Source organism: Emys orbicularis, chromosome 10 (genome assembly GCF_028017835.1).
Source record: "Emys orbicularis isolate rEmyOrb1 chromosome 10, rEmyOrb1.hap1, whole genome shotgun sequence".
Lineage (NCBI taxonomy): Eukaryota > Metazoa > Chordata > Testudines > Emydidae > Emys > Emys orbicularis.
In genome coordinates this window covers 22,756,188-22,782,663 of record NC_088692.1, presented here as the reverse complement: position 1 = coordinate 22,782,663, position 26,476 = coordinate 22,756,188, and the positions used below count along the sequence as shown (strand labels likewise).

At 40.8% G+C, this 26,476-nt stretch overlaps 1 protein-coding gene across 3 annotated transcripts; it reads left to right on the top strand.

Moving 5' to 3' along the window:
- The first annotated feature begins 403 nt into the window (after positions 1–403).
- LOC135884456 (alpha-N-acetylgalactosaminidase-like) lies at positions 404–25,385 on the top strand. 3 transcript variants are annotated; one of them, XM_065411834.1, is made up of 10 exons: positions 404–462; positions 3,592–3,636; positions 4,743–4,855; positions 5,562–5,730; positions 9,571–9,745; positions 10,801–10,978; positions 15,244–15,338; positions 16,416–16,577; positions 19,424–19,621; positions 23,570–25,385. In XM_065411834.1, exons 4-10 carry the CDS (start codon positions 5,576–5,578, stop codon positions 23,837–23,839), a joined length of 1,233 nt encoding a protein of 410 aa, XP_065267906.1. In that variant the 5' UTR covers positions 404–462; positions 3,592–3,636; positions 4,743–4,855; positions 5,562–5,575; the 3' UTR covers positions 23,840–25,385. The 3 variants fall into 3 exon arrangements, with proteins under 3 accessions (XP_065267906.1, XP_065267904.1, XP_065267905.1); XM_065411832.1 differs by having other exon boundaries at positions 4,743–4,864; XM_065411833.1 differs by lacking the exon at positions 404–462 and adding an exon at positions 1,395–1,473 and having other exon boundaries at positions 4,743–4,864.
- Positions 25,386–26,476: the final 1,091 nt, after the last annotated feature.

Here is a 26,476-nt window from a genome sequence, read left to right as displayed (position 1 = left end):
CTTCTATTTGCGCCCTCTGCCGCTGGGAGGCCAGCACCACAATCAGCCGCCTCAAGCACAGCAGCCCCGCCCGATTGGCGGGTGTGGGCACATTTCTGCTTTTCCCATCGGCTCCACAATGCCTAGGACAGGTCCGGCTCCTCTGATTGGCTGAAGCCAACAGATTCTTTGCTTCCGATTGGCTCTATATGTACCCTCTTGCCTCTCCGTTCCTTCGATTGGCTGGTTACTCAAACTATGCGTCTCTATATCGCTCCCTACCGGGTGCGAATGTTTGACAGGAGCGGGCAATATCTCCTCCTCTAATTGGCTCCTCAACTGCCACCCCGGAGACACGCTACGCCACTCCTGATAGGCGGAGGCCGGCAGTCTCTGAGTCTCCGATTGGCTTAGGTTCACCATCACACCACCCCCTCAGGAACCCGGCCGAAGCACGGGGTGCCAGACTGTCCACACCACACGGTAATTAGTACTGGCTCGCATCGCTTGGGCCACCCGCCTTATAGGTACTGTTTTCCGCCTCCGAGCCCTGTCTCGTCGCCAACCCCGCCAACTGTCGTTGCGATGTGGGGGGTGGCAGCCGGTTCGCTAGGCAGTGACAGCAGTGCGCGTGCGCGGGATGTGGGGGATTCTTTCCCCGTCGCGGGTTCTCGCTCTGCCTCCCACACGCCATTGCACCACGTGACCGTGGGTGGGGCCTGAAGAGACTCGGGTGGTCTTCTACGCTACGCTGTCCTGCCAACGTGGGTGCAGCTCAGTGGTGGGAGGAGGCTGCCTTATGGTGTGGCATAAACCTGGCTGCCATGGTACCATCAGAAAGTGGGCGTGCCGCCATGACACGTTGGTGTGGTCAGCATGCGGCATGCATCATTATGACATCAGCCAGAGGGCCTTTGTCGCGTCTTGGGGTGGTCTCGCCCCACAGCATCACGCCTGATGCCATTTGCCATGCTTTGTCACAGGGACAGGGTGGGGGGCACTGCGCTGTCCCATAAGCCCAGCCAGCAGGCACAAACGTCAAACTGTGCCTATGGTGTCTCCCAACTAGTGACAATGCTGGGTTTGAAATGTGCAGCCTTCACTATAATGTCTTCATTTCACGTATGGTCTTGCATGGTAACCCACTGGTGTATGTGAATAGGTTAAAAATAAGGGAAGGTATAACTCTCCATCCTGCAAACAAAGCGAGTAGCCCTCACACTCACTGGTTTGGAAAGCAGTATCCTGCATGATTCCCACTTGTTACCTACAATGCAGTGAGAGCTATACACACACACATGCTCCTGGTGCAATCAGACCAACTAACATCACCTTTTGTGGCATAGAGTGATTGCCTGCAGCACTCAGAAAGGATTCCATGGCATTGTACAACTGGCTGTTTGTTCTACAAGGGAGTTTCACATCCCCTGAAGCATTGCTTTAATAACTGCTGGAAGTGGGATGCTTGACTGGATGGACAACTAGTCTGAGCTGGTATGGGAAGTAATACATTTCAGTTTTAGTCTATTTTTGAGTCAGTCTATCTTAATTTTTTCCCTTCTAGGTTTCTGGAGCTTAAAATGAGCATGCATTTGCCCTTCATTGACCTCAAATGTTAAGGAAGGGCAAATGGAAAAGAAATGCCAGTATAGTGTTTACTCAAAGGTAATATTGAAGGATTTAATGTATTAATATTTGGAAGAAGTGTTTGATCCTTGAAGTGTGCAATTATATTTATCATGATGTATTCTCAATGTGATTAATGGGTTTTAGTTGCAAATTTCCTATTGATAATTGAAGAGACAAATAATTGTTCGAAGGTTTGGAAATGTCCCCCTGTATATGTAGATTTGTCCATGTTTAATCCTTGACCTCACTCCCACACACTCTGAGCAGTGATGATATATTCAATTAAATATAAGTGGAGTATAGCAAGCACTCAGGCCAATGGTTCTTTGATACTACTGGCTTTGGTCTTGGGAGTAATAAGAGAGTGACACCCACTGTGCTGTTGTAAGGCTATTTTTTTTTTTTATTTCATAGCCCCAGTCATATACCATAGGTCAGGGTTATAAAAGGTTATTCTCCTGTGTGATGGCACATCACTATGTACAAACTCCAGTGGCTACTGTTTTTCTTCCCATTTCTGATTTTGTTATGAAAATCAAAATGCAAATAAAACATCAACTGAAACTCATCCCAAATAATAAGATATGCCTTGTACATACAAACTGAGGTCCTGGCTATGTAACCCACACACCTCCTGGGTGTGGTGTGCTGTCCTATCTGGTGGCACTGAGACCACTTAGAAAAGCAGATTAATGAGTATGGCTTTTAGCTCATGCAGTAGAGGCTCATGTATTTAGTTCCAGAGGTCCCAAGTTCAATCCTGCCTACTGATGGCTGGGGTTTTGTCAGTATAACATCGACATTAAGGAAATTCACATCAGTATCGTTATACCACTACAAGTCCCTAATTTAGGCATGCTGCACCAGCACAAGCTGGGGCTGACACCAGTAAATTGCCCCGATCCCAGTGCAGTGTGTCTACATTAGAGACTTGCACTGGCATAACTTCATCAATATAGATATGCAAATAAAAATTTCATAGTGTAGACAGGACATAAGCATAAACCATTACAAGACTGTCTTTGAATCTGCAGACAGCTCAAAACAATGACTTAAAGGAGTGATCTGCCTACCCCCAATTAATCTAATTGGGTGTTGACGCTTAAAACTACTTATAACAGTTTAAATGTAAGAATTATTTCATTACTGATTATTTTAGCACATGCAAGAGGGAAGGAAATAAAATCTACAGGAAGGAATGGAAAATGGGAGCTTTTTGACAGGGAAATGCAGACAGGAAGAGACACAAAGAGAGGGAAGAGGGAGAGAAACAGAAAAGAGGGTGGGCAAGAGAGAGAAACAATGGGCAGAAATAGCAGTAATGTGAAACTTGGTCAGATTCCGGACTCTTACTGAATGATCCTGAGTATGAAAACAAGATACTGAATAGACCAAGTTCTCTTCTTGAGGTACCCTGGTGCGTATGAAGGTAACAGTTATCCTGTGTTTAGTGGATCCAGGAGTGGGTCAGCATTCAGCCCTTAGACCCTCATTCTCTGTGGTACCATTAGGCCAAGACAATTGCAGCCATAAAAGAGACAAATAATGCAACTATGAGGGCTTGAATTAGATGATTGTGTTTAGTAATAGTTTCAGTTTCAGAGTTACAGTTGGGCCAACACACATGCTAGCACAATAGCCATTGGTGCTGGCACAGTTGGATCTTTGACTGCTGAAGCACTTAGATACTATCGTGATGGGCACTGTAGAATCCCCCAAGATTGATGAAGGAATTTTTCCTCCTTTTCTGCTTCCTCCTAGGAGAGCAAATATGTCAGATGGAAAGCTGTTGGAATGTTCTATTGTACCTTCAGAGAGAGGGGGAGATCTTACACTAAATGTAACTTAGTACAATAATCTGAGATAAGTGATCCAGTGAAATCAAAAGAATAAATTATAGAAGACAGATCTGTGAATAAATTTTTTTTAATCTCCATTTAAAACAAGGGGGATAACATGTGTCTTCTTTTTCTAATGAGGAAGATCTCCCCAGGAACAGATCGGACAGCCTGCCTGCTTTCGATATAGGTGAGATACTTGATCATTAACTCTTCTATAACGTTTGGATAATTATATTTTCTCTCTCACTTTTGATGCCTCTAAATTGCTTCTTGTGTAATTATAGTTCATGTGGCAACAGTAACAACTGTCATAGTTAAGAAAAAAAAATGTTGTTGCATGGAATTTTATTTTAAACAAAATGAGGAAGTTTCAGTTTGCATTGTTGCATGTTATACATAGTTGTAATCTGCCCGCTTCTATTACAAGTTCTTGCTCTTCAATGTAACTCATTAATAACATTTTACTATGTATAACTGATAAAGATATATGTTTTATATGTGTATACGTATACGAAATGCACCTGCAGTAGAACCTCAGAGTTACGAATACCTCAGGAATTGAGGTTGTTTGTAACTCTGAAATGTTCGTAACTCTGAACAAAACATTATGGTTGTTCTTTCGCAAGTTTACAACTGAACAGTGACTTAATCCAGCTTTGAAACTTTACTATGCAGAAGAAAAATGATGCTTTTAACCATCTTAATTTAAATGAAACAAGCACAGAAACAGTTTCTTTACCTTGTCAAATCTTTAAAAAAAAAAAAAAAAAAACTTTCCCTTTATTTTTAGTAGTTTATGTTTAACACAGTACTGTACCGTATTTGCTTTATTTATTTATATATTTTGTCTCTGCTTCTGCCTGATTGTGTACTTCCAGTTCCAAATGAGGTGTGTGGTTGACCAGTTAATTCATAACTCTGGTGCACGTAACTCTGAGGTTCGCTGTGTCTTTCAATCAATCAATTTAGCACACTTCACAACAGAAGAGGCTAAGGAAAAATTTGGGCAAGAATATTGGGAGAAACGTGTGTTGTTATGTAGGGGCCTTTAATAACCCAATAGAGAAGAAAATCTGTTTTTAAGTGTTCATCCAATTAAGGCTGCAATGTAGTTTTGAAAGTACCAGGCAGAGAGTAAAAGAAACACACACAGAGATGTAGAAGGATGTCAATTACTCTTGCAGTTATTAGAAAAATCATTTTTTTTCTTTTTATCAACCGTTTCCTCCCAGGAAGTCAAACGTTCTGTAACATACAGAGTCCCAGTCTGTAACGATCTCTCTGTCTTTGCAGTGATTCCATTTGTGCTCCAGCATCATTGATGATGGCAATCCTACCCTGGGAGTAGGATTTCATTACCAACATCTAAACTGGAGAAAGCAAAAGCAGTGAAGACCTCGGAGCAAGTGAGAAGTGTGAGATATTTTAACCAATCCCTTTCTTAAGCCTGATGCCACTTTCATTAAAACAAATTTGTTACTGAAAATAATTTATCCCAAAGGAGTTGCATATTTTGCATCTTCAACCCAAGGTAAGGTCATTGCCCCAGGTCAGTCTCTGAATGGTAAGGTGAAAAAGAGATCCACCAGCCAAAATTAAAACTATGTTGTATACTGATATACATTTTTTAAGACGCTTGTAGAAAAAAATATATCCATGCAAGCTTTATATGCATTTTAATGGAAAACAAATGGCAATATAGTGTTTACTCAAAAGTAATATTGAAGGGTTTAGTGTATTAATATTTGGAAGAAGTGTTTGATCCTTGAAGTGTGCAATTATATTTATCATGATGTATTCTCAATATGATTAATGGGTTTTAGCTGCAAATTTTCTATTGATAATTGAAGAGACAAATAAATCATTGTTCGAAGGTTTGGAAATGTCCCCCTGTATATCTAGATTTGTCCATGTTTAATCATGATCAGCCTTTGAAATCTTTGTATTTTCTATGCCTTGGTGTCCTTCAGATACCTGGTTGCTAGGAGCCCCAGAAATACCTAAGACATAGATAACTAGCAATTAAGAACAAGTCAAATTGTAGGACTGTTTTTGAACAACAGATGTGCTAAAAGTGAAAATATTAATTGGATCCATTCTTCTGATTTATAGTTGTCCTGTTAATCATGTTGCTGCCTCCTCTGAGCATCCTGTTGGGATTGGCTGCCTGCTGTTCATCCTTAGATAATGGTTTACTGAGGACTCCACCAATGGGATGGCTGCCTTGGGAACGTTTTAGATGCAATACTGATTGCAAAACTGATCCTGGAAACTGCATCAGGTGAGATAATGGATCAAGAATGGCTGTGAAAGACTTCTAAATATCACAGTTAGGAAACTTCTCAAACTTTGTGCTAGCTATAAGAGGACGTTGGTGGCTAGATGCCATAGTGATATGGGTAATATAAATGCCTACGTAGATTTAGGTAAGATTTTAGGATAAGAATAAATCCAGGTTCAGTCAGTTACACTAGATTAGAAGAAGGTTTTGAATAAAAAATTCTCAATTCACTTATTTTAATGTGTTATTTACAAAAGAAATACTTTACTTCTCAAAGGAGAAGGATGGTTGAATAGCTGTTGTAAGGTGGCCTCAAGTACAATAATTCTAGTCCTGCACCATTTACTGAAGGTTTTTATATTTTTTTTCTTCCCCTTTTTTCATCTGTCTTTTGTTCAAAGAATTCTTGTAGGATTTAGTTTTTCCCCCTTCCACATTCTCTTATGAAGAGATGTTTATATTATTGTCCCTATTGTATATACCAATTTTTATTCTTTAATCTTAAAATCTCATTTGTGGAAGCCTTCATGGACTTCCTAGATCATTGTGACAGGTTTCAGTGGTAGCCGTGTTAGTCTGTATCAGCAAAAAAAACTAGGAGTCCTTGTGGCACCTTAGAGACTAACAAATTTATTTGGGCATAAGCTTTCGTGGGCTAGACCCCACTTCATCAGATGTATGAAGTAAAAACTACAGGAGCAGGTATAAATACATGAAAGGATGGGGGTGCTTTACCAAGAGTTAGGTCAGTCTAACAAGATAAATCAATTAACAGCTGGATACCAAGGGAGGAAAAATAACTTTTGAAGTGGTAAGAGAGTGGCCCATTACAGAGAGTTGACAAGAAGGTGTGAGTATCAGTAGGGCGAGATTAGTATTGGGGAAATTAAGTTTAGGTTTGTAATGAGCCAACCACTCCCAGTCTTTATTTAGGCCTAATCTGATGGTATCTAGTTTGCAAATTAATTCCAGTTCTGCAGCTTCACGTTGGAGTCTGTTTTTGAAGTTTTTTTGTTGAAGAATTGCCACTTTGAGGTCTGTTATTGAGTGACCAGAAAGATTGAAGTGTTCTCCTACTGGTTTTTGAATGTTACGATTCCTGATGTCAGATTTGTGTCCATTTATTCTTTTGCGTAGAGACTGTCCGGTTGGCCAATGTACATGGCAGAGGGGCATTGCTGGCACGTGATGGCATATATCACATTGGTAGATGTGCAGGTGAATGAGCCCCGGATGGTGTGGCTGATGTGGTTAGGTCCTATGATGGTGTCCCTTGAATAGATATGTGGACAGAGTTGGCACTGGGGTTTGTAGCAGGGTTTGGTTCCTGGGTTGGTGTTATCTCGTTAGACTGACCTAAAACTTGGTAAAGCACCCCCATCCTTTCATGTATTTATACCTGCTCCTGTATTTTTTACTTCATAAATCTGATGAAGTGGGTTCTAGCCCACAAAAGCTTATGCCCAAATAAATTTGTTAGTCTCTAAGGTGCCACAAGGACTCCTCATTTTTTTTGCTAGATAATTGTGTTTCCTAGTTTGAAAGGTACACATCTACCCCGATATAACGCAACCCGATATAACACGAATTCGGATATAACGCGGTAAAGCAGTGCTCCGAAGGGGCGGGGCTGCGCATTCCGGTGGATCAAAGCAAGTTCGTCATAACGCGGTAAGATTTTTTGGCTCCAAGGATACCTATATCGAGATAGAGGTGTATTGAGACAAAACCATAGTGTGTCACTGCTGCCATTTTGGGAGGTGGCCTAAATTTGTCTAAAAAAAGGAAGCTGGAAATCCTGTTTCTACAACAGGAAGGAAATAATGTCCATGTACACAACTAGAATCAGAACAGAATCAGCTAGGAAATATTGAGAGAACTCCCTCTACTGTTATATCTCAGAAATGTTATAATTAAGAGCCTGCTTCAGATTAACTGAGGGAGAGACTATTCCTCATTGTTTTGTATTAATAAATACAAGCAAAGCAAGCTGAACTTTAGACTCGACACTAAAAAGGCTAAGTATGTCAAATACTTAAGTGTTTTAACATTGTTAAGATCATAGTACTTTCCTATAATTCACAGAACAGGAAATGTTTTATGATCAACTTGGTAATGCTTGCACAGCAGTAGCCAAGGAGACAAATATTTTGGTCACTTCTATAACCCTGACAGAGAACCTAGCTGAAGATGGAAATGTTTTGGCCAAGTCCCATTTTTTCTACCTGTTAAGTAACTAAAACAATGGTTGATCTTTAAAATGGGAAGGTTTCTAAATCCAACTATTATAAGGCAGGGTACTATGAGATTACTATACCATATAATATAAATTAAATACAACTTTTGAGTTCCAAAATGTTTCTTTGAACACCCCAGATAATCCTGGGGATAATCCTTTCAAAAGATGTTTCAGCTATTGAGATGTTAAAAATTATTCTTAGAATCCCATCTATTGATAGGCATCCATCTAAAAGTCACACTTTTACAGAACCTTGAAAGCAATACAAATACTCTGAACTACACATTGTGTAGACTACACTAGTCTAAGATCAATTCCTATTCTATCCCCTTAACATACCATGTTAGACTGACCTCTTCAGATCTTATAGACCAGTGGTCTATAACCTTTTTACACCCAAGATCACTTTTTGAATTTAAGGGCAACCCAGGATCTATCCCGCCCCTTCCCCGAAGCCCTGCTCACTCCATCCCCCCACCCCCGTCGCTCGCTGTCCCACTCATTCACTTTCACCAGGCTGGGGCAGGGGGTTGGGGATGGGGTGCGGGCTCTGGGATGGGGCTGAGGGGTTCGCAGTGCAAGCACTGGGAGGGAGTTTGGGTGCAGGAGGGTACTTCGGGCTGGGGCAGAATGTTGGGGTACAGGAGGGGATATGGGATGCTGGCTCTGGGAGGGGGCTCAGGGCTGGGGTGCAGCCTCCTGCCAAGCGACACTTACCTCGGGCAGATCCCGGGTGATGGTGCAGCGAGGCTAAGACAAGCTCCCTGCCTGCCTGCCCCGGCCCCACACCGCTCCCGGAAGGGGCCAATGCCCCCCGGTGGCCCTTGGGGGTGGGGGGCACATGGCTCCACACACTGCTGCTCTCTGCAGGCACCGCCCCCGCAGCTCCCATTGGCCATTCCCAGCCAATGGGAGCTGCAGGGGCGGTGCTTCCAGGCAGGAGCAGCACATGGAGACCCCTGTCCCCACATGGGGCCGCGGGGCCACCCTGGCCACTTCCAGGAGCGACATGGGGCCAGGGCCGGCAGGGAGCCTGCCTTAGCAGCAGCCCTGCTACACTGCCAGATATTGGGATCAACTGGGAGAGTCTCTAGAATCAACAGGTTGGTGATCACTGTTATAGACTAAGAATAGAATATCAAGGTTGGAAGGGACCTCAGGAGATCATCTAGTCCAATCGCCTGCTCAAAGCAGGACCAATCCCCAGACTGATTTTTGCCCCAGATTCCTAAATGGCCCCCTTAAGGATTGAACTCATAACCCTGGGTTTAGGAGGCCAATGCTCAAACCACTGAGCTATCCCTCCCCCCAAGGAGGGTCAGGTTACTAAATACCTGGAAGGGATACCTTTAAAGAAAAGTTCAGGAGCTGGAAGAAGTAGTGCAGGTGAACCAGAATTGAGCATTTTCCCTGTAACTCTGTTCTGAATCAGTGGCTAGCCAGCAAGGTATGAAGTGGCATTGTTCGGTTGGAATTGCCATTTTTCTGAAGAGATGTAAAGGTGAGGTCCTGACCCTTTGAGGTCCCTGCAAACACACAAAAATAAGCAAAATGGTAACATTTCAACAATTTTGTTAATGCAATCTTCTGTTTTTTACCAGTGAGTACTTGATCAAAAGTATGGCAGACAAGATGGCAGAAGATGGATGGAAGGAGCTGGGTTATGAATATGTGAACCTTGATGACTGCTGGTCTGCAAAGGAAAGGGATTCCCAGGGTAGGCTTCAGCCAGACCCAGATAGGTTTCCAAGTGGTATTAAAGCCCTTGCTGATTATGTAAGTTTCTCACTGTGGTATCTCAGATGTAGGTGCTAAAAATGCAATTTTCTTTTGAACGTAGTTATTTAAAGAAACTGTTTTTAGAAAAGGATATGTATAACTTACTGCAAAATTCACTTAAATGACAACTAATAAATGTCAAGCTACTTAGCTGGAAAAATTACAGGGAACAGCTTAATTGTAATACATGTGAATGATTCTGTGCATATCTCTAAGGGAAATACATATTGGATTTTCATTGTGCCTGCACATATGGATGATGATCAGTGGACACTTAGGGTTAATCAATGTTATTCCTTAGGAATCTATTAACATGCTCTGGGTTAGAATTGAAAGGAAGGTAGATATATTTACAAATGAGCAAAGATGCATTATTCTGTGCAGTGGGTCAGTTACACAATGTGGTTGTGTACAGTGGAACCCAGCAAGGCCCCAATCCTGCAGAGTTTCACATGTGCTTACCAGTTTACACATTTGGGTAGTTCCACTGAAGTCATTGATAAGCATGTGTGTGTTTGCAGGATGGAGCCGTAGTGTGTATTTGGAATGAAAGCCGTATTTTGCAGAGAGGCAGGGATCTAATGGTTAGCATAGAGAACTGGGAGCCACAATTCCTGGTTTCTGTTCCTACTTGTGCCACTTACTGTGCGACATAGGGTAAGTCACTTAACCATTCTGGTTTGTTTCTACCAAATGTGTATAACAATGCTTACCTACATCCTAATCCTTTTGAACTGTTTTGAGATCCTTGCATGAAAGGCAACATATTACTCCAAGTAATTAACCTTTTAAGTATATTTTTCATCATGAATCCAAAGCAGCCATTACTGCACAACAATCAGATTTTTAGGACTCTGGTATGCAAAGGCTCTCAGAACATCATTGCCAAAATAGGCAGAGACCTCACAAGAGAGCATCCAAGAGAAATCTAACTTCAGACAAGTAATGAAGATGTTTAACAAACAGAAGAGAGATTTAGTATCAATGGGTATTAGAAGACAAATACACTGGAATCATAAACTAATCAGAATCACTTTAATTTGCTTTACCAGATACATTCAAAAGGGCTGAAATTTGGAATTTATAGTGACATGGGTAACTACACCTGTAAAGGTTACCCTGGGACCACACTGGACACCATTGATACAGATGCCAAAACATTTGCAGAATGGGAAGTTGACATGCTGAAGTTTGATGGCTGCTATTCAAACTCATCTGTTAAAGCAATAGGTTTGTTTCTTAGGATTAATCTTTGAACAAGGGAAAGACTAGCTCGGGAGTTTTGTTTTGTTGTTAAATGAAGCTTCTTAAACTTGGATATTCCAATTTTTAAAAAGCCTGTGAAATCTTCAAGTTCTGTGAAGTAGTAGGTTTGCTTTTCATCCCTGTTATTTCATCTCCAAATAATTTCTATTTATATGTTTATTAGTTTTGGGTGAATCTAAATTTAGATTCGTTAAGCTCAATATTGAGTTGTGATGTCTCATGATCTTGTTTTATCTGAATGAAGTTTCCACCCATCCCCTCGTAATGCAGCTTTTAGCTCATTTTAAGTAGCTTCTCAAGAAACAGGATTCAAAATAAGGCCCTTGTTTTGCAGTCCTTGAGCACTCAAACTTCCAGCTGAAGTCAACAGGATTGTGCCCCTCTCATTCTGGGTCTGCTTCCTACTGCCTCCCCATCTCTCCTCTCAGTCTCCTTCTCGTTTTCAATATAGCATTTTAATAGGAATATTGGTCATGTCAGCCCATCACATCTAGTATCTTGCCTCAAATTGCACCAGTAAATGATGCTTCCGGTGAAAGATTTTAAAAACTCCACATAACAGATCCTGAGCATCCTCAAAAGATGTGCAGTGCATCTCCCTATGTTTAAGTTCAGATCTGTAGCCTTAGCATAGTGTTCTAGTGCTTGTGGCCTAGTAAGTTTTAAAATAGTCATAAATTTGTTCAACCAAATTAAGCTTACTCAAACAAAGCAAAGATACTAGTCCTCGATGAGAACGATGGCCTGCTTTCCAAGTTGTAAAAGTCAACCATTTGTGCTGAAGCCCTGTTCAAAAAGTGTTGTCAAAGGCTTTTGGGTTTTTTTAAGACAACAGAAAAATATATTTTTTCCACTCACTGATAACACAGAATGAATGAAGGGATTTTGCTAGAGCTCCAAAAATATAAATAAAAAAGTTTGGGAGCAAATATGAAGCATTGAATATTTTTGTCTCTTAAGGTACTGTATTACTTTTGAGGGAATAAAGAGGTCCAGAGTGTCAAGGGTGTTAATATGACTCTGTCACTGCCCAACATTAACAGTTAACATAGAATCATAGAAATCAGGGTTGGAAGGGACCTCAGGAGGTCATCTAGTCCAACCCCCCGCTCAAAGCAGGACCAATTCCCAACTAAATCATCCCAGCCAGGGCTTTGTCAAGCCTGACCTTAAAAACCTCTAAGGAAGGAGATTCCACCACCTCCCTAGGTAACCCATTCCAGTGCTTCACCACCCTCCTAGTGAAAAAGTTTTTCCTAATAGCCAACCTAAACCTCCCCAACTGCAACTTGAGACCATTACTGCTTGTTCTGTCATCAGGGACTACTGAGAACAGTCTAGATCCATCCTCTTTGGAACCCCCTTTCAGGTAGTTGAAAGCAGCTATCAAATCCCCCCTCATTCTTCTCTTCTGCAGACTAAACAATCCCCGTTCCCTCAGCCTCTCCTCATAAGTCATGTGTTCCAGCCCCCTAATCATTTTTGTTGCCCTCCGCTGGACTCTTTCCAGTTTTTCTACATCCTTCTTGTAGTGTGGGGCCTAAAACTGGACACAGTACTCCAGATGAAGCCTCACCAATGTCGAATAGAGGGGAATGATCACGTCCCTCGATCTGCTGGCAATGCCCCTACTTATACAGCCCAAAATATCGTTAGCCTTCTTGGCAACAAGGGCACACTGTTGATTCATATCCAGCTTCTCGTCCACTGTAACCCCTAGGTCCTTTTCTGCAGAACTGCTTCCTAGAAAATTAAGGAGATATACCTATCTTATAGAACTGGAAAGGTCATTGAGTCCAGGCCCCTGCCTTCACTAGCAGGACCAAGTACAGATTTTGCCCCAGATCCCTAAATGGCCCCCTCAAGGATTGAACTCACAACCCTGGGTTTAGCAGGCCAATGCTCAAACCACTGAGCTATGCCTCCCCATAGTTTGGAGGTTTGGAATACAGAGACCTCAACCTGCCTAGTACCATGACAAACACACCAATAAAATCTTTTTAACCTTTTATTAAAGATATAAAAAAAGAAGGAACACAGTTATGTAAACTATGAAATAAATATTTTATTTTAACAATATCCCTTATTCCCTTTCCCTTTAGCTGTAAAGTTATTAAAAGAAAAAAAGAAAAAACCCAGTTTGAAAGTCTTTTAGTTAAAACTGTCCTTTTAGGGAAACAAGAAAAAGTTAGTTGAGATGAGCTGGAGCTGTTGCTGTTGTTGTTAAAGTCAGATCCCATTTTTTAAAAAACAAAACAAAACAAACACACACAAATGAGGAGAGAAAAGAATAGGAAAGGCAGAAAATGCAGCTTCTGGCCCTGGTGTTAACTCTCACTTGCTATCTGACTCCTAGAGAAACACAGGCATGGCAAATATCTAGTTAGCCACTTTGTGACCTGGCAAGCTTGTATCAGCATCATCCTGTTTACTGCATTGCTTTCACCTGCCTCTTTGGTCACAGGCTTATAGCAGTGTTGCAAATATATGGTCTTGGCCAGCTAAGCCAGACTTTTATTAGACAGATGGCAAAAGAAGGAGGATAGGAAAGAGAAGAAACAAGGGATATGGGCGAGGGTGACAAAGCCTCACATCCCAGGTGATATTCAGGATTTAGTTAGTGTAGGTGGTGATGTCCTTTGGGTCCCTCTCTCTCTGGCCCTGTCTCGTCATGAGCTCCCTCAGGATTAGGACAATGAAGGACCACTGGTGTAACAGTGAGTCCCAGGAGACAGACTTGATGGTAAAGCTTGCTTCTTCCAGACCTCTCATCTCCCAGTGAGCAGTGGTTGTTAGCCTGCAGGCACTTTTTCCCCCAAAGTCTTTCCTTTTAAAAAGGGAATGAAGGGTGAAATAGCCCATCCCCTTATTTTATCCAGCAGTCAGGCATAATTTCTGACACCAGTTTTGGTCCATTGATTTCCAGTTCCACACTTCTCTTGTTTGCGAGGCATGTTCTTAACACAGTCCTTGGATTATATCAGTGTAAGCGTTTTTGTTTCGACTAGCACAGTCTGTCTCCCTTTTGCACCTTTTCCCATCACCATTTATTGTTACAGTAGAACCTCAGAGTTACGAATCCCTCAGAAATGGAGGTTGTTCGTAACTCTGAACAAAATGTTACGGTTGTTCTTTCAAAAGTTTACAACTGAACATTGACTTAATACAGTTTTGAGACGTTACTATGCAGAAGAAAAATGCTGCTTTCCCTTTATTTGATTAGTAGTTTACTTTTAACACAGTACTGTACTGTATTTGCTTTTGTTGTTGTTCTCTCCACTGCTGCCTGATTGTGTACTACCAGTTCCAAATGAGGTGTGTGGTTGACAGGTCAGTTCCTAACTCTGGTGTTCCTAACTCTGAGGTTCTACTGTATATGTTGTTGTTGTGACATTATGAACTTTCACTTCTTACAATTGAGCTCACAATTAGAGTAAGTTTGAAGACCAAATTATTACAACAGTACATTTTTATAAAGGTTTATAAGCACAAGAAAATAGGTGTTACAAAGCCAACTGTTCTGAAACCTACATTCAGTATGTATATAATGAGTGCTAATGGAGACTGTTTGTAAAATTGTGACTCTGATTTGTTTTAAATAGGTGAGTCTCAGATAGGGTAAAGAGGACTCTGCTCCCAGACTGTCATAGTAGGTGCTTAGCAATGAAAGATACTGAGGGGGCAAAATCCTGTACTTGCAGCACCTCTTTTCCCAAAAACGTATTCACACGTGTAAGGGTTTTCAGGAACATAATCTCTTTAAGATGTTCAGTTTTCTGCTGGTCTAAAGAAGGAGACTCCTTGGTTCTTTTCCAAACCCAGACTTCCTTAATGGCAACTCAGTACAATGCTACTACGCCATTCAGCTCTTTTCTTAAACACTGGTTCAGAACTATAAGATTATTCCAATCCCACATCTATTTCAGAAAAAATCTGCCTCTTGCTGAATAACTTGAAAACAGGAATATACAAAAAATGTTTTTTCTTACATCTGCAGAAACAGTCAGTTTGGGGCAGGCATGATCATAAATTGTAACTTTGTAAAGGAAACCTTTAATTAGCCATGTTCCATATATAATTCCCGTTCCAGATGTAATTCACCAAAGAAGAGTCTCCACTCTTACCTTTGTAAAACAATAGCAAGTGAAAAAAACTAGAACACTATTACTATTGTTATGTAATATGTTAATATTGCCTTGCATTAATACCCAATGCTCAATTTTGTTTAGGCTACCCAAAGATGAGCATTGCTCTGAATAAAACAGGAAGACCTATCGCTTACTCATGTAGCTGGCCAGCTTATGAAGGAGGGCTTCCCCCAAAGGTATCTCCACTGTCTGATTTTATTTTATTACTCTTTAGCTGACAGTATTTAGCTAATTGGGACCTCTTGACAAATGGCTGGAATGTATTTGAATGAACTGCACACCAGTTCATTCAAATACATTGGTGACATTTGTAACCTCTGGAGAAATAGTGCAATAGAATAAGCTAGTCCTATTCTATTCCATTCATTTCTGCATACTGGCACCACCTTGTTAGATGAACAACCTCACTGCACTAATGAAATACCAAAGTCTTCTGCTTTTCAGATGCTTATAGGAGAAAGCTGTACATTGTAGATACCAATCTCTCCTATTCAGATTATGGGTATGACATTTGAAAATAAAATAACCTGGCAAAGGTGTCTGCTCTTCTCAATTTACAAATGGCAACTAAACCACTGTCTTAAAATCAGTTGTTCTTCCTTTGGAAAAATCTGTTTGAGAACAACACAGATTAATGTTCTGTGCTAGGGAACATTTTACTTCTTTACTCCTTTAGAAATTTAGAAAACCCTATTTGCTTTTCTGGAGAACAAGTCAGCTTATTTGTTTTTTAAAATGTTTTATATCAATACCTTTGTGAATTTGGTGGTGGAAAATACCACTTAAATATAGTATAAACTGTAACAAACCAGTATTTATATACATTGTCCTTCCCCATCTACTTTTGTTTGTCTGACAGCTCATAATATGATATTTCACAGCCTAGTAGTTCCAGTTCTGAAGCCTAGTGATCCAGTTAATTTTGCATCAGATGATTGTGTCATAATGGGGAGAGTTGACATCTGCTATTGTTGACCCACCACAGCAATTAGTGTTGGTAGGAAAGCAGCAGAATAAGAGGGGAGAGAAGGAAGGGAGGGAAGAGGGAGAACAGGAGGCAGCCGAGAATGGGAGTTGTCGAAGTTACTCAGAGATTTATAATGGCAGTAGCAGTTCTGGCACAGGAAACAGGTCAAAGGTGCAGAATAAATGTAGTTTATTCAGTGGCTGTAGAAATAAAATAATTTATTTCATGGATGTGATGATCACATACGTAGTATACATATAAATATATTACTTATGTTTTTATTAAGATAAATTATACCGTACTTGGTGACATTTGTAACCTCTGGAGAAATTTTGGTGACATCCAGGATTCCTGGGAGAGTGTTCTAAATATTATTGAGTGGTATGGAAATAACCAGGATAATCTGCAACCTGCAGCTGGCCCAGGAAGATGGAATGATCCAGATATGGTGATGTTATCTTTTTAATATTTTGTTTTCTGTTGAAATGTAAATAGATCCTGATAAAAAGGTAATTTAGCAAGACTTTCTAAAAGACAGCTGTGAACTGCCAATGGACAAGACTGATACTATGCACTTGTGCATAGAAAACATGTCCAGCAGTTAGAGCAGGGACAGAGTCAGAACTCTTGGGATCTACTCCTGCCTCCATCACTGACTCACTGCATCATTCTTTTTATCTCAACTTAACCATCTTCAAAATGGTATAATACCATTAGAGGTATTTATAGCATGAGATAAGTATAGAGATGTAGTGGCAGCTCAGTAGTTAAGGTTGCACTGTCTTTGCATTTAAATCTGATATAGACAGTGTTCACATTTAACTATCTCAGGGAAAAAAATTCAGTCAGAAATTACACATGGATCTCAAGCCAAAATGGTTTTTAATCTTAACTCAGAATTTCCTGTTAAACATTTTGTAAATAACTAATGTTCTAATTTTTTTGAATCAGTAGGTACATATTTGCTACCTTAACTTTTTTTTCTAGGAATTAATGTTTGTAAAATGCCTTGAGATCATCTAGTGAAAGATGTTCTGCATGAATGCCAAGTATTAGTGTGGTAAAAAAAGCTTTTCTTACTAAAATTATAATGCCTCACCAGTGGGGCCCTTGGGTTCATTACCTATATTAAAAATAAATATCTAACATAATAGCCATCCCCTTGTTAGCCACCCCAGCCACTGGGTGGAAAATCCCTCTCTAGATTTGTCTTGAGATCAAACAGATATTTGTTCAGGAAGATGAACCTTGCAGGATGCTCTCAGTACCAGCAAAGTTGGGCATCAGAGGGAGCAAGTTACAGCTGGGGAGCTTCCACGGTGACTGTCTTGCCTCCTGTTCTTAAGAGTTCAAACCGAGGGAATGTCAACAAGAGCTCTTCAGTTTCTCATCCAACTGGATGGTACAAGCAGCATTCTTTCAGGTTGCAAGTCTCAAAATTAGATAACGCTTCAGAAATTTCAAAATCCAGTAATTTAAATTTCACCTGTCAGCAGAATGAAAACCAGTGTAGTGAATGGAGCACTGGTGTAATTTACTCACACTAACCCACTCCACAGCACATTCAGCACAGGTAAAGCATCCAAGTGGCCTGCAAGGATATTCCTGAGTAAAGCACATTGCAGTCTGACCAAGGTGTGGAACACCAGAGCCGGCTATGCATAATAAAGAAAGACTGCAACTTTTTTGTTAAATCTTGGCCCACGGTAAGGCCTCTCTGTGCCACTGGAATGTAGCAAAGAAACCTTAAAAGTTTCTTTAAATGGACAGCAGAGGATTGTCTTGGCATGGAAGAATCTTCAGATGATTTAGGGCTGGCTACATTGGCTGTGTATCATCCTTCCCAGCCTAGGGAGTAGGGCCAGAGCATGCTGCACTTCAGCAATCCCAAGAGACTGTTACAAGCTGGAGCAGGTCTCAGGCTAGTCTAACTTGCACTGAAGGACAGTTCAGTCCCTAGCCAGCTCCAGGATGAAGGTACTTTTGCTGCCTCCTCTCAGCGGTGCTGAACTCTGCTTTGTTGCTGCTGGGGATTTAGCCCCAAATACATAGTGGAGACCTTCACATTGTGCAGCAAAGGCCCCAAATTCATAGCAGTTACTTTTTGACCATGAAAACATACAGCTGGATTGTTATACCACCAAAGTGATTTATACTTTGTAGTTTACTTACTGCAATGCTTTACCAGTCTCTATTCCATCATAGCAATAACAAAGACCACAGCATTTGGTGATGGTTTACCAGAGGAGAGGGTTTTCCTGCAGTTCAGTGCTGCGAAGCCTCCTGGTTTATCAGGCTCCCATTTCAAGTTGTCCCTATAAGTAGCTGTGTTGCTTGAGGGCATAGTTTTTGCCTTCCTTTATTAAACCCAACTAAAATGTTAAGCCCAAGGACTGGCTGCCAGCCAGCTGTTCTGGTGGGCCTGGTGTTGGCCATGGCTGCTGCTACGGCTGCCTTGGGGCTGGCCGCCGGTCAGCTGTTCCAGCAGCCACTGCTCCAGAAGCCTTGAGACTGACAGCTGCTCCAGCCCTGCCCCAGAAGTAGTCACGGAGGTCCCAGAAAGTAACAGAATTCTTGACCTCTGTGACAGAATCCTACCCTTAATTATAATCAGAATGCCAATGGCACGAACGTCCAGAATGCTTCATGATCTCCTCTAGTTGTGACACAAACATGTTTAAGAGGAAGGGTGGCAAAGTGGAACCATGTGTGACCCTGGCTGGGAACACACTTGAGGTAGATACCAAAAACTGCTCCCCAAAATAGCCTAGCAGAAAAATATTGGTAAACATTTAAACAAATATATTACAGTCAAAGGGAGGCAATTAAGGTAGCCTTTCAAAATCTGAATTGCTCACTCACTCTGGGGGTGCAAAGGGAGACAAGTACATTTTATTGATGGGCTGGTAAATTTAAGATAATTTTGCAAGTCTGCACAGAGGTATTATGGAAACAGGATTTTGTGATGAAGGAGAAGATATGGTTCATTCTGAAATCGAATTTTGGGACAAATGTTGTATAAAAGACAATACAAGTAACAGTCCAGTTCTGCAAGCTTTCAACTATTAACTTCAGTAAGATTTCTGCACATAGAGGGTTTGCAGGATAATGTGCTAAATTGTAATGTAGTTGGCTTTTGGTGTATATTATCATTCTTTTAAGAGAGTCACATTTGCAGTACCCCTAAGAGCCCATGTCATGTGCCAGGACACTGGCATCTTGGTTTGTGATTAGGGCTCCTAGGCGCTACTACAATACAGACAGTTTCATTTAACAGTATCTGATTTATTTCAGCTGATTATTGGTAACTTTGGCCTGAGTTATGAGCAGTCAAAAGTGCAGATGGCATTGTGGGCAATCCTGGCAGCCCCTCTCTTTATGTCCAGTGATTTAAGGACAATCTCTGAGGATGCCAAGCACATCTTGCAAAACAAGCTGTTGATTTATATAAACCAAGATTCTCTGGGGATTCAGGGACAGCGCATTATGCAGGTACCCAATTTGCTAGTTGTCTACTCTCTATATTTTTGTTTGGTTTGATTTTTAAATGATGGTTCTGCTATGCCTCATCACCAAGCTCTGCCAGAAACTCACACTTAGCAATATGAACTTTATCTTATATTTCCCCAAGAAAGGAAGCTTCAGAATTTTTCATTTTTAAAACAGCCTTTCCAGTCCTTTGGTAATAAACGTAAGTTGTAGTGATTTGTTTTTAATCACTTATTTAATGTTGCTGGAAAGGTTGAGGAAAGATGTGTTAATCTACACATTCCTATAATTAATTACTTTTCCTGCCACTCTCTCCTCCCACTCCCTCTCTGCATACATAGGTTACACATTCATTGGATATATATGAATGGAATTTACACCCATTTTATGACCAGTTTACACATAAGTAACTCACACTGCCAATTACATCACTAGTGAATTTGGCCAAGACACTTCCACAGGAGTTGCACCAGCTTACATCCAGTCTAAATTTTGTTAGCGTTTTTTTATTCTATCAGTTGCTGTGCTGATGTATACAGCCATTTAGGCTTCATATAATGTTTTCCTTTCTTGGAGGCTGAGAACAACACTTCATCCAGTATCAATTTGGATTCAAGAACAGTGTAATTCAAGTGGCGATTTACTGAGTTTCTCTGCCTCTGCTTCCGAGTAACTTTTGTCCTTATTTGTGTGACTTTCCTGTAGATCTGCAGGTTGATCACAATACATGCTTAGAGTGCTCTTAGGCTCTAGAGAGAGTCCCAAGAGTCTCAAAAGGTGGATGGGGGAAAGTGGGTCAGTTCATTTTACCATCGTATCCAGTATGAGAGCCTGAACTCTCGTCATATCTAGCATGAGAGCCACACATAAAGTGGGAAAGCTAGTATTTTATTGCATAACCATCAGCAAATGCTGCTATGGTAAATACTCTTCACTTCTGCCTAGGTTGGTCTCTACCCATACATCCTGCCATAATGATAAAACTACAATTGTTTCAGGATTACCACATTACTGAGATGTCTCAATCTCTTAATAGTTACACAAAGCAAAAGATGTGTACAGTCTAGCCTTGTCAATTTTAAGAGTTGATTTAGTTAAACACATACCTTTTCATCCCTGAAGAGAGAACATTTATCTGGAAACTTACTATAATCTTAATGGATGCAGTGTCACATGGTGTTCTCAATTAAGTAAACAATCCTACTGACAGCAACAGCGTTGACACAGTGGTACTACATGGATGCAGTAGAATGGAATTACACAATCTTTAGCTGCTGCAAAATGCCACCCATCCACATCAACGGGTGGGAGAAATTGATGGGGCTGGCAGTGAAAGGGGGATAGTCCCAGTAGCAATAGAGGGAAACACTTGCCAAGGGACAATAGGTAGCTCCTCCCACTGGGAGTCTCTGGCACCCATTGGCCAGCTGGGAGAAAGGGGTGCTGATTGGCCAGCATGCCTCATCTCCCACAGTTTAGCCCAGTGCAGGGACCACGTGGAGCCTCTTTCAGCTCCGTTCCAGCAGCCCACTCTACCCACCCAAAATGAGATTGGGAACCCAGCCTGAGAGATGGCGCGGGTCTGGCCGATCACCTGATTAGGGGGTCAGGAAGGAATTTTTTCGCCCATGGGTCAATTGGCAGAGGACCAGGGAGTTTTTTGCCTTCCTCGCAGCATCTTCAAGCCACAGTGGGCTAAGTAGGAATGTATTTAGTTCCTAACTGTGGTATTGGTTATTCATCACAACTTGCAGCCGGTTTCCAGTGCAGTTAAGAGAATAAAATGAATGGTTCCGAGAGATAAAAGACCTGAGATTTTGGTGATGGGCCTTGGGCTCATATGATAAGGTGAGACCATGTGGCCTTTGTAGCCAGTGTCCTTCCTTATGATACCTTGGGGCCTTCCCAGGCTGATGTCTCCACCCTACTGCACTCTCGATCCCCAAATATTGCATATGATAGGCTAAGGCTGTGAGGTTTGAAGAGAAACTTCCCAAGAGCAGACAAATTCCTAACTATTTAAGCCAAATTCTTCCCTTGGTTATGCTAGTGCAACTGCACTCGAGTTACACATCTGTCCTGCTGACCGTGTAAGAACTATGCTGACCTTTTCCTAACTGCAAGCTACTCTCGGATATCTGTGCCCTGATTGTGCCCAACACTCCAGCTGCTCATTAGATGAAATATGTAGGGCTTTAACAATAGAGTATGATAGAATATAGGGAAGAGTTTGGTCCTGACTGTCTGGAATGGCAAATTAATTTAGATGCCTAGAATCACATCAAGAAAAATGTCTTATGTGATAGTTTGAATGAGACACTGGATAAATAGGACCCATGTGTAGAAAGAGATTAGAAGTAAGCAGAACTTTTGATTGTTTTACTCACTATGGAAAATCATTTGGAACTGCTGGAAAGATGGGTGGGTAATCATATAATTGACAACAGTGGATGAAGTGAAAGTATAAACATATTCTTACAGATTAAGTATAGAATTGTATCTACCATGTAGCTGCACAGGCAGAAAGCGGAACCAAGGAACTTCATACAGTTGGCACACTGTCAAGAAAAAATTGTAACACTTAACAGCATTGGCATAGATACAGGCTCTAGGGCACTGGAATTTTTTTTTTTTCCCAGGTAAAAAAAACTTACTTGTAGCACTCAAATTGAAGTAATCTATTTCCCCTATTTTTAGCAATTTTCTAGTTCTACAAAGGCAATAAAACTTTTTAAAGATAGAAAAAGTAGGATCATTATGTAAGATAGTTGCAAAAAATGTGCACAAAACCAACACTGATGCTGTTGCAAAACATAGTAGATGCACAAAATCAGCAACACTAGAAATGAATACTGAAGCATGCACGCATCCAGCACCAACACCTACTGATTGAGAGAACATTTGGGTCAACCTGGACAACATATAAAGCTCAGTGTGTGCCATTCAGTTCTTTCACAAAGCTAGCTGTCAGAATCAGAGATCATTTACTCATTTTACTACATTCCACCTTCACCTATTCTGGGAGAAAGTTATAGATTATCCCCCCCAAAATATAAACAAAAGATGCTCTTTATTAATAAGCATAAGTGTCCATCACAGAACAAATTCATAAGATTATAAAAAATATCGATAACAGCTTGCTTACATTTTTAAAACACCTGGAATAGTCAGCATTTTGATCCCTGCATACCTTCCATTGTTGTGATGTAAAAATGTGAGCAGATTTATGCTGCCAAACACAGCAAGATGTAATATTTTCTTAAGACAGTCTTATTTGGCTGTAGGAGGTCAACTTACTGTAAGACGTTCAGGGCAGGCACTTGTCTACAGTACCTAAGGGTATGTCTACACCAATAAAACCCCAGCCACTGGCCCTTGTCAGCTGACTTAGGCTTGCAGCGTTCAGGCTGCTGGGCTGTAAAATTGCAGTAGACATTTGGGCTTAGGCTGGAGCCTGAGCTCTGAGACCCCACAAGGGAGGAGGGATCCAGAGCCTGGGCTCTAGCCTGAGCCCAAACATCTACCCTGCAATTTTCTAGCCCTGTGAGTCGGAGTCAACTGGCATGGGCCAGGCACAGGTGTTCTATTGCAGTGTAGACATACCCTTAGATACTTTTAGTTGCAGTATAAGTAACATCTGGAATCCAGTTAATCCCTAAAGCAGCACCTCTCACTTCTATTCTCTGAGGGAATTAAGAGCTAGGAGAGATGGCCCATATTTTGTTCATCTGCATCAGGTCTGTACCCCCATCACATCTATCGCAGGGATTTCACGCAGCTTAAGTGCAAACTAATACTAGTGCTACTTTTAAGTTAATTATAGTGGTGACAGTTTCTGTGAATAGTATTGTAAGCACAAAGGGATGTGAGTGACTTCCATGTATCTAGTTTCGGAAATGATGATGCAAAAACAATGAAAATGAATCCCTACAATATACTTCTATTTGACAGTGGCGTCATTTTGAAGTATGGAAGAGAATCCTGTTCAACGGACAGTTTGCCATAGCGGTTATGAACAATGGCACGGATGGAATGCCAAGACCTTTCGCAACCAATTTACCACTACTGGGTATCCTGGATTGCAAGGAGGGATACAAGATCTATGATGTTTTGGAGCAAGTGTTCTTAGGAGATTTTGCCCTCGATACAACTATTAACATACAAGTTACTCCAACGGGTGTAGTCTTGCTGTTTCTCAGGCCTCTGTGTTCTTTCACCTAATTTACAAAACCAATCTTGAGAGCCTAAGCACTTGAACTGCAATAAAGATATGTTAACTAGGGTAATTACAATGGCATTCACTGTGGATGGGAGCTAATGTACAGGAGCTTTGTAGCAAAGAGATTTGGTATCAGGTGCATTATCTAAAATACATTTGAAAGGGCAGTCATCTTTCAACTGGCACTAGACAAATAAGATCGTGAAGCTGCTTGAACTGCTACTGTGGGTTCTATATTAGCATATACCTGGAGGAATATGTTGAGGTTGAGCCTGCAGAAGGGAAGAAAAACAGCACTTTCAAAGCAGTACAAACCAAGTGGCTGATCTTTGTTTTTTCAGGAACATCTTGTTTTAAGAATGAGATTTCTCTTTTTACAAAAAAACCACATTGAATGCTACAGACCTTTCCTTTGATCTCCCCAAATATAGATGGTATGTATAACTTTATTTAGAGAGACCGCAAAGGCTGTCAGACCTGAAATATGATATTCTCTCCTTTCCCCTCACCCTCTTTTCTTTTTCTTAAGTGAGTTTGTTTCAGAATGTTCCCCAACTGATAATTTCTTCACTATGTACTTCATAATTAAGGCTGCAGTCCAGTTGGGGCTAAATGTACATACGTGGTTCTTATTAAAATGACAGCCACATATATGCAGCCTGAGGAAGAATGTAGTCCTTAAACTTTTGGCCCAAACAAACAAACTTAAGATGCTAGGGTTTTGCTGCAACATGTATTTAAGTAACAAAACGTGACATTTGCACCTCCATAGTCTCCCTTCCTGCCAGCTCCATACTCATGAGCCAAGAAAACACAGGGACTGACAGGCAGTTTAAGACTCTGCAGACCTTTTTCTGGAGCACTGGTATTTATGGAGTTTTGTTAATAACAGGGTATTTAGAATACAAGTTGTTTGGCAGTGGGACGGGCTGTGCATTCTATTTTGGGCCTATCAACTTTGAGGAGCATCTTTTTTAAACAAAAGACAGCATTATTATTCTCTGTATAATAAACTGAAAGGCAACATGCTCTAGTGGCCTACAAACACGGGATTGAGAACCAGGAACTTGTTACCCCTGCTTTGCCCCCGGACGTGCTTTGTGGCCTCAACTGGTCTATGCCTCGGTTTCCACCTCTGTAAAATAAAGTTCTGAATGCTTTCCTACCTCACAGGATTGTAGTGAGGACTGATTTGTTTTCAGGTAAATTAAAATGCACTTTCTCTGTAAAGTTTTGACTGTTAGGCTTTTGATAAGTTAATTTTATGCATTTCCCCTTCAGTTACTCCAGAGTTAATAGCGTAGTACTGGTTTAGCTGAGGGAAGAATCTGGCTTATAGTAATTACTCCTCATTGTATCTATTCACTCATGTCTAAATGTTTCACTAGTAATCAGTTTAAATACTTTAATTTTCATCTTATGCCATTTCATCTTGTTATACTTAGAGTCAAGGAACCCCTTTTTTATTGTTCAGCTGTAAATCAATAAACCTGGTAATGAAAAGTCATAATTACAATTATTTTGAATGGAACAAATAAAGCGTTCTTAAAGCAGTGAGGTCACTTCTCAGAACTCATTCATTTAGAAAGACACTGAACTTAAAGTAGGGATGTTTAATGCATGCAAATTAAATATTGTTCCAATCAGAATGTATGTGAAATACATGTGCACGAGAGTTCTTAAAACCACTTATAAACACAACCTTAGCTCATGTATTTTATTAAGATTGTTATAGCAAAAGAAAAAAATAATAGTGTCTCTGATTAAATCAAATGGGAAAAAAGTTTTAATTGTACAAAATGATCAGCTATCTACTATGGAAAGTTAGGGTAAGTGCTAACGCCATACAGATATGGAGAAAACTTTCAGTACAATAGTTATTCACTTCAGCTTTCAGCATGTTCTTCACCCAAAAGATTTTAGTTGAAATGTTTGAGATTATCAGTTTTACCTTTTTTGTGGAAATGTGACACCACTGTTCTCGCATACCAAAGACCAGTTGCTAGAATTAAAGAAGGAAAGAGGAAGATGTAACTTTAGAACTTGAGCTTCAGACCATTTACTTTGAGTTGATTCAATCGACAGGGCCAATTACAGCACTTATGTAAATGGCCACACCTGCTTTGAAGATAATGGAGCTCTCCCCATATACTCAGGTGGTGAATTTGATATTCTGTATCATATCTGAAACCCAGGATAGAGATTGAGAAGGCTAATAAATAGCACCCTCTGTAGGGAGGGTAGAGTGGGAAACCCAGTCCCAAGTCCATCCAATTTAGTTTTAATAAGTTTTTGTCTTTAATACAATTTCAGAATAGAATTATTGTTACTTGTCTGGCATAAATTCATGTCCAGACACAAGTGACCACAGACAAGACTGAATAGGTAAATAGACCCAAGTTATTGTATCCTGGGATGCCAAGAAGTCCTTCCTTCCTCCATGATGGTTATCACTTCTCCTCATCTCCTGGTCTGGTCCTTCAGTCCCATACTTCAGTTTCTGATCTAGCATTTCTCCAGTTTTGGTCTCATTTTCACTTGAATTCTTAAACCTTTTAACATTCCCAATTTTCCTCCAACCACCATTCAACACATTACCTATTGATTTTTACCTAACCCACATGTTACACATACACAAG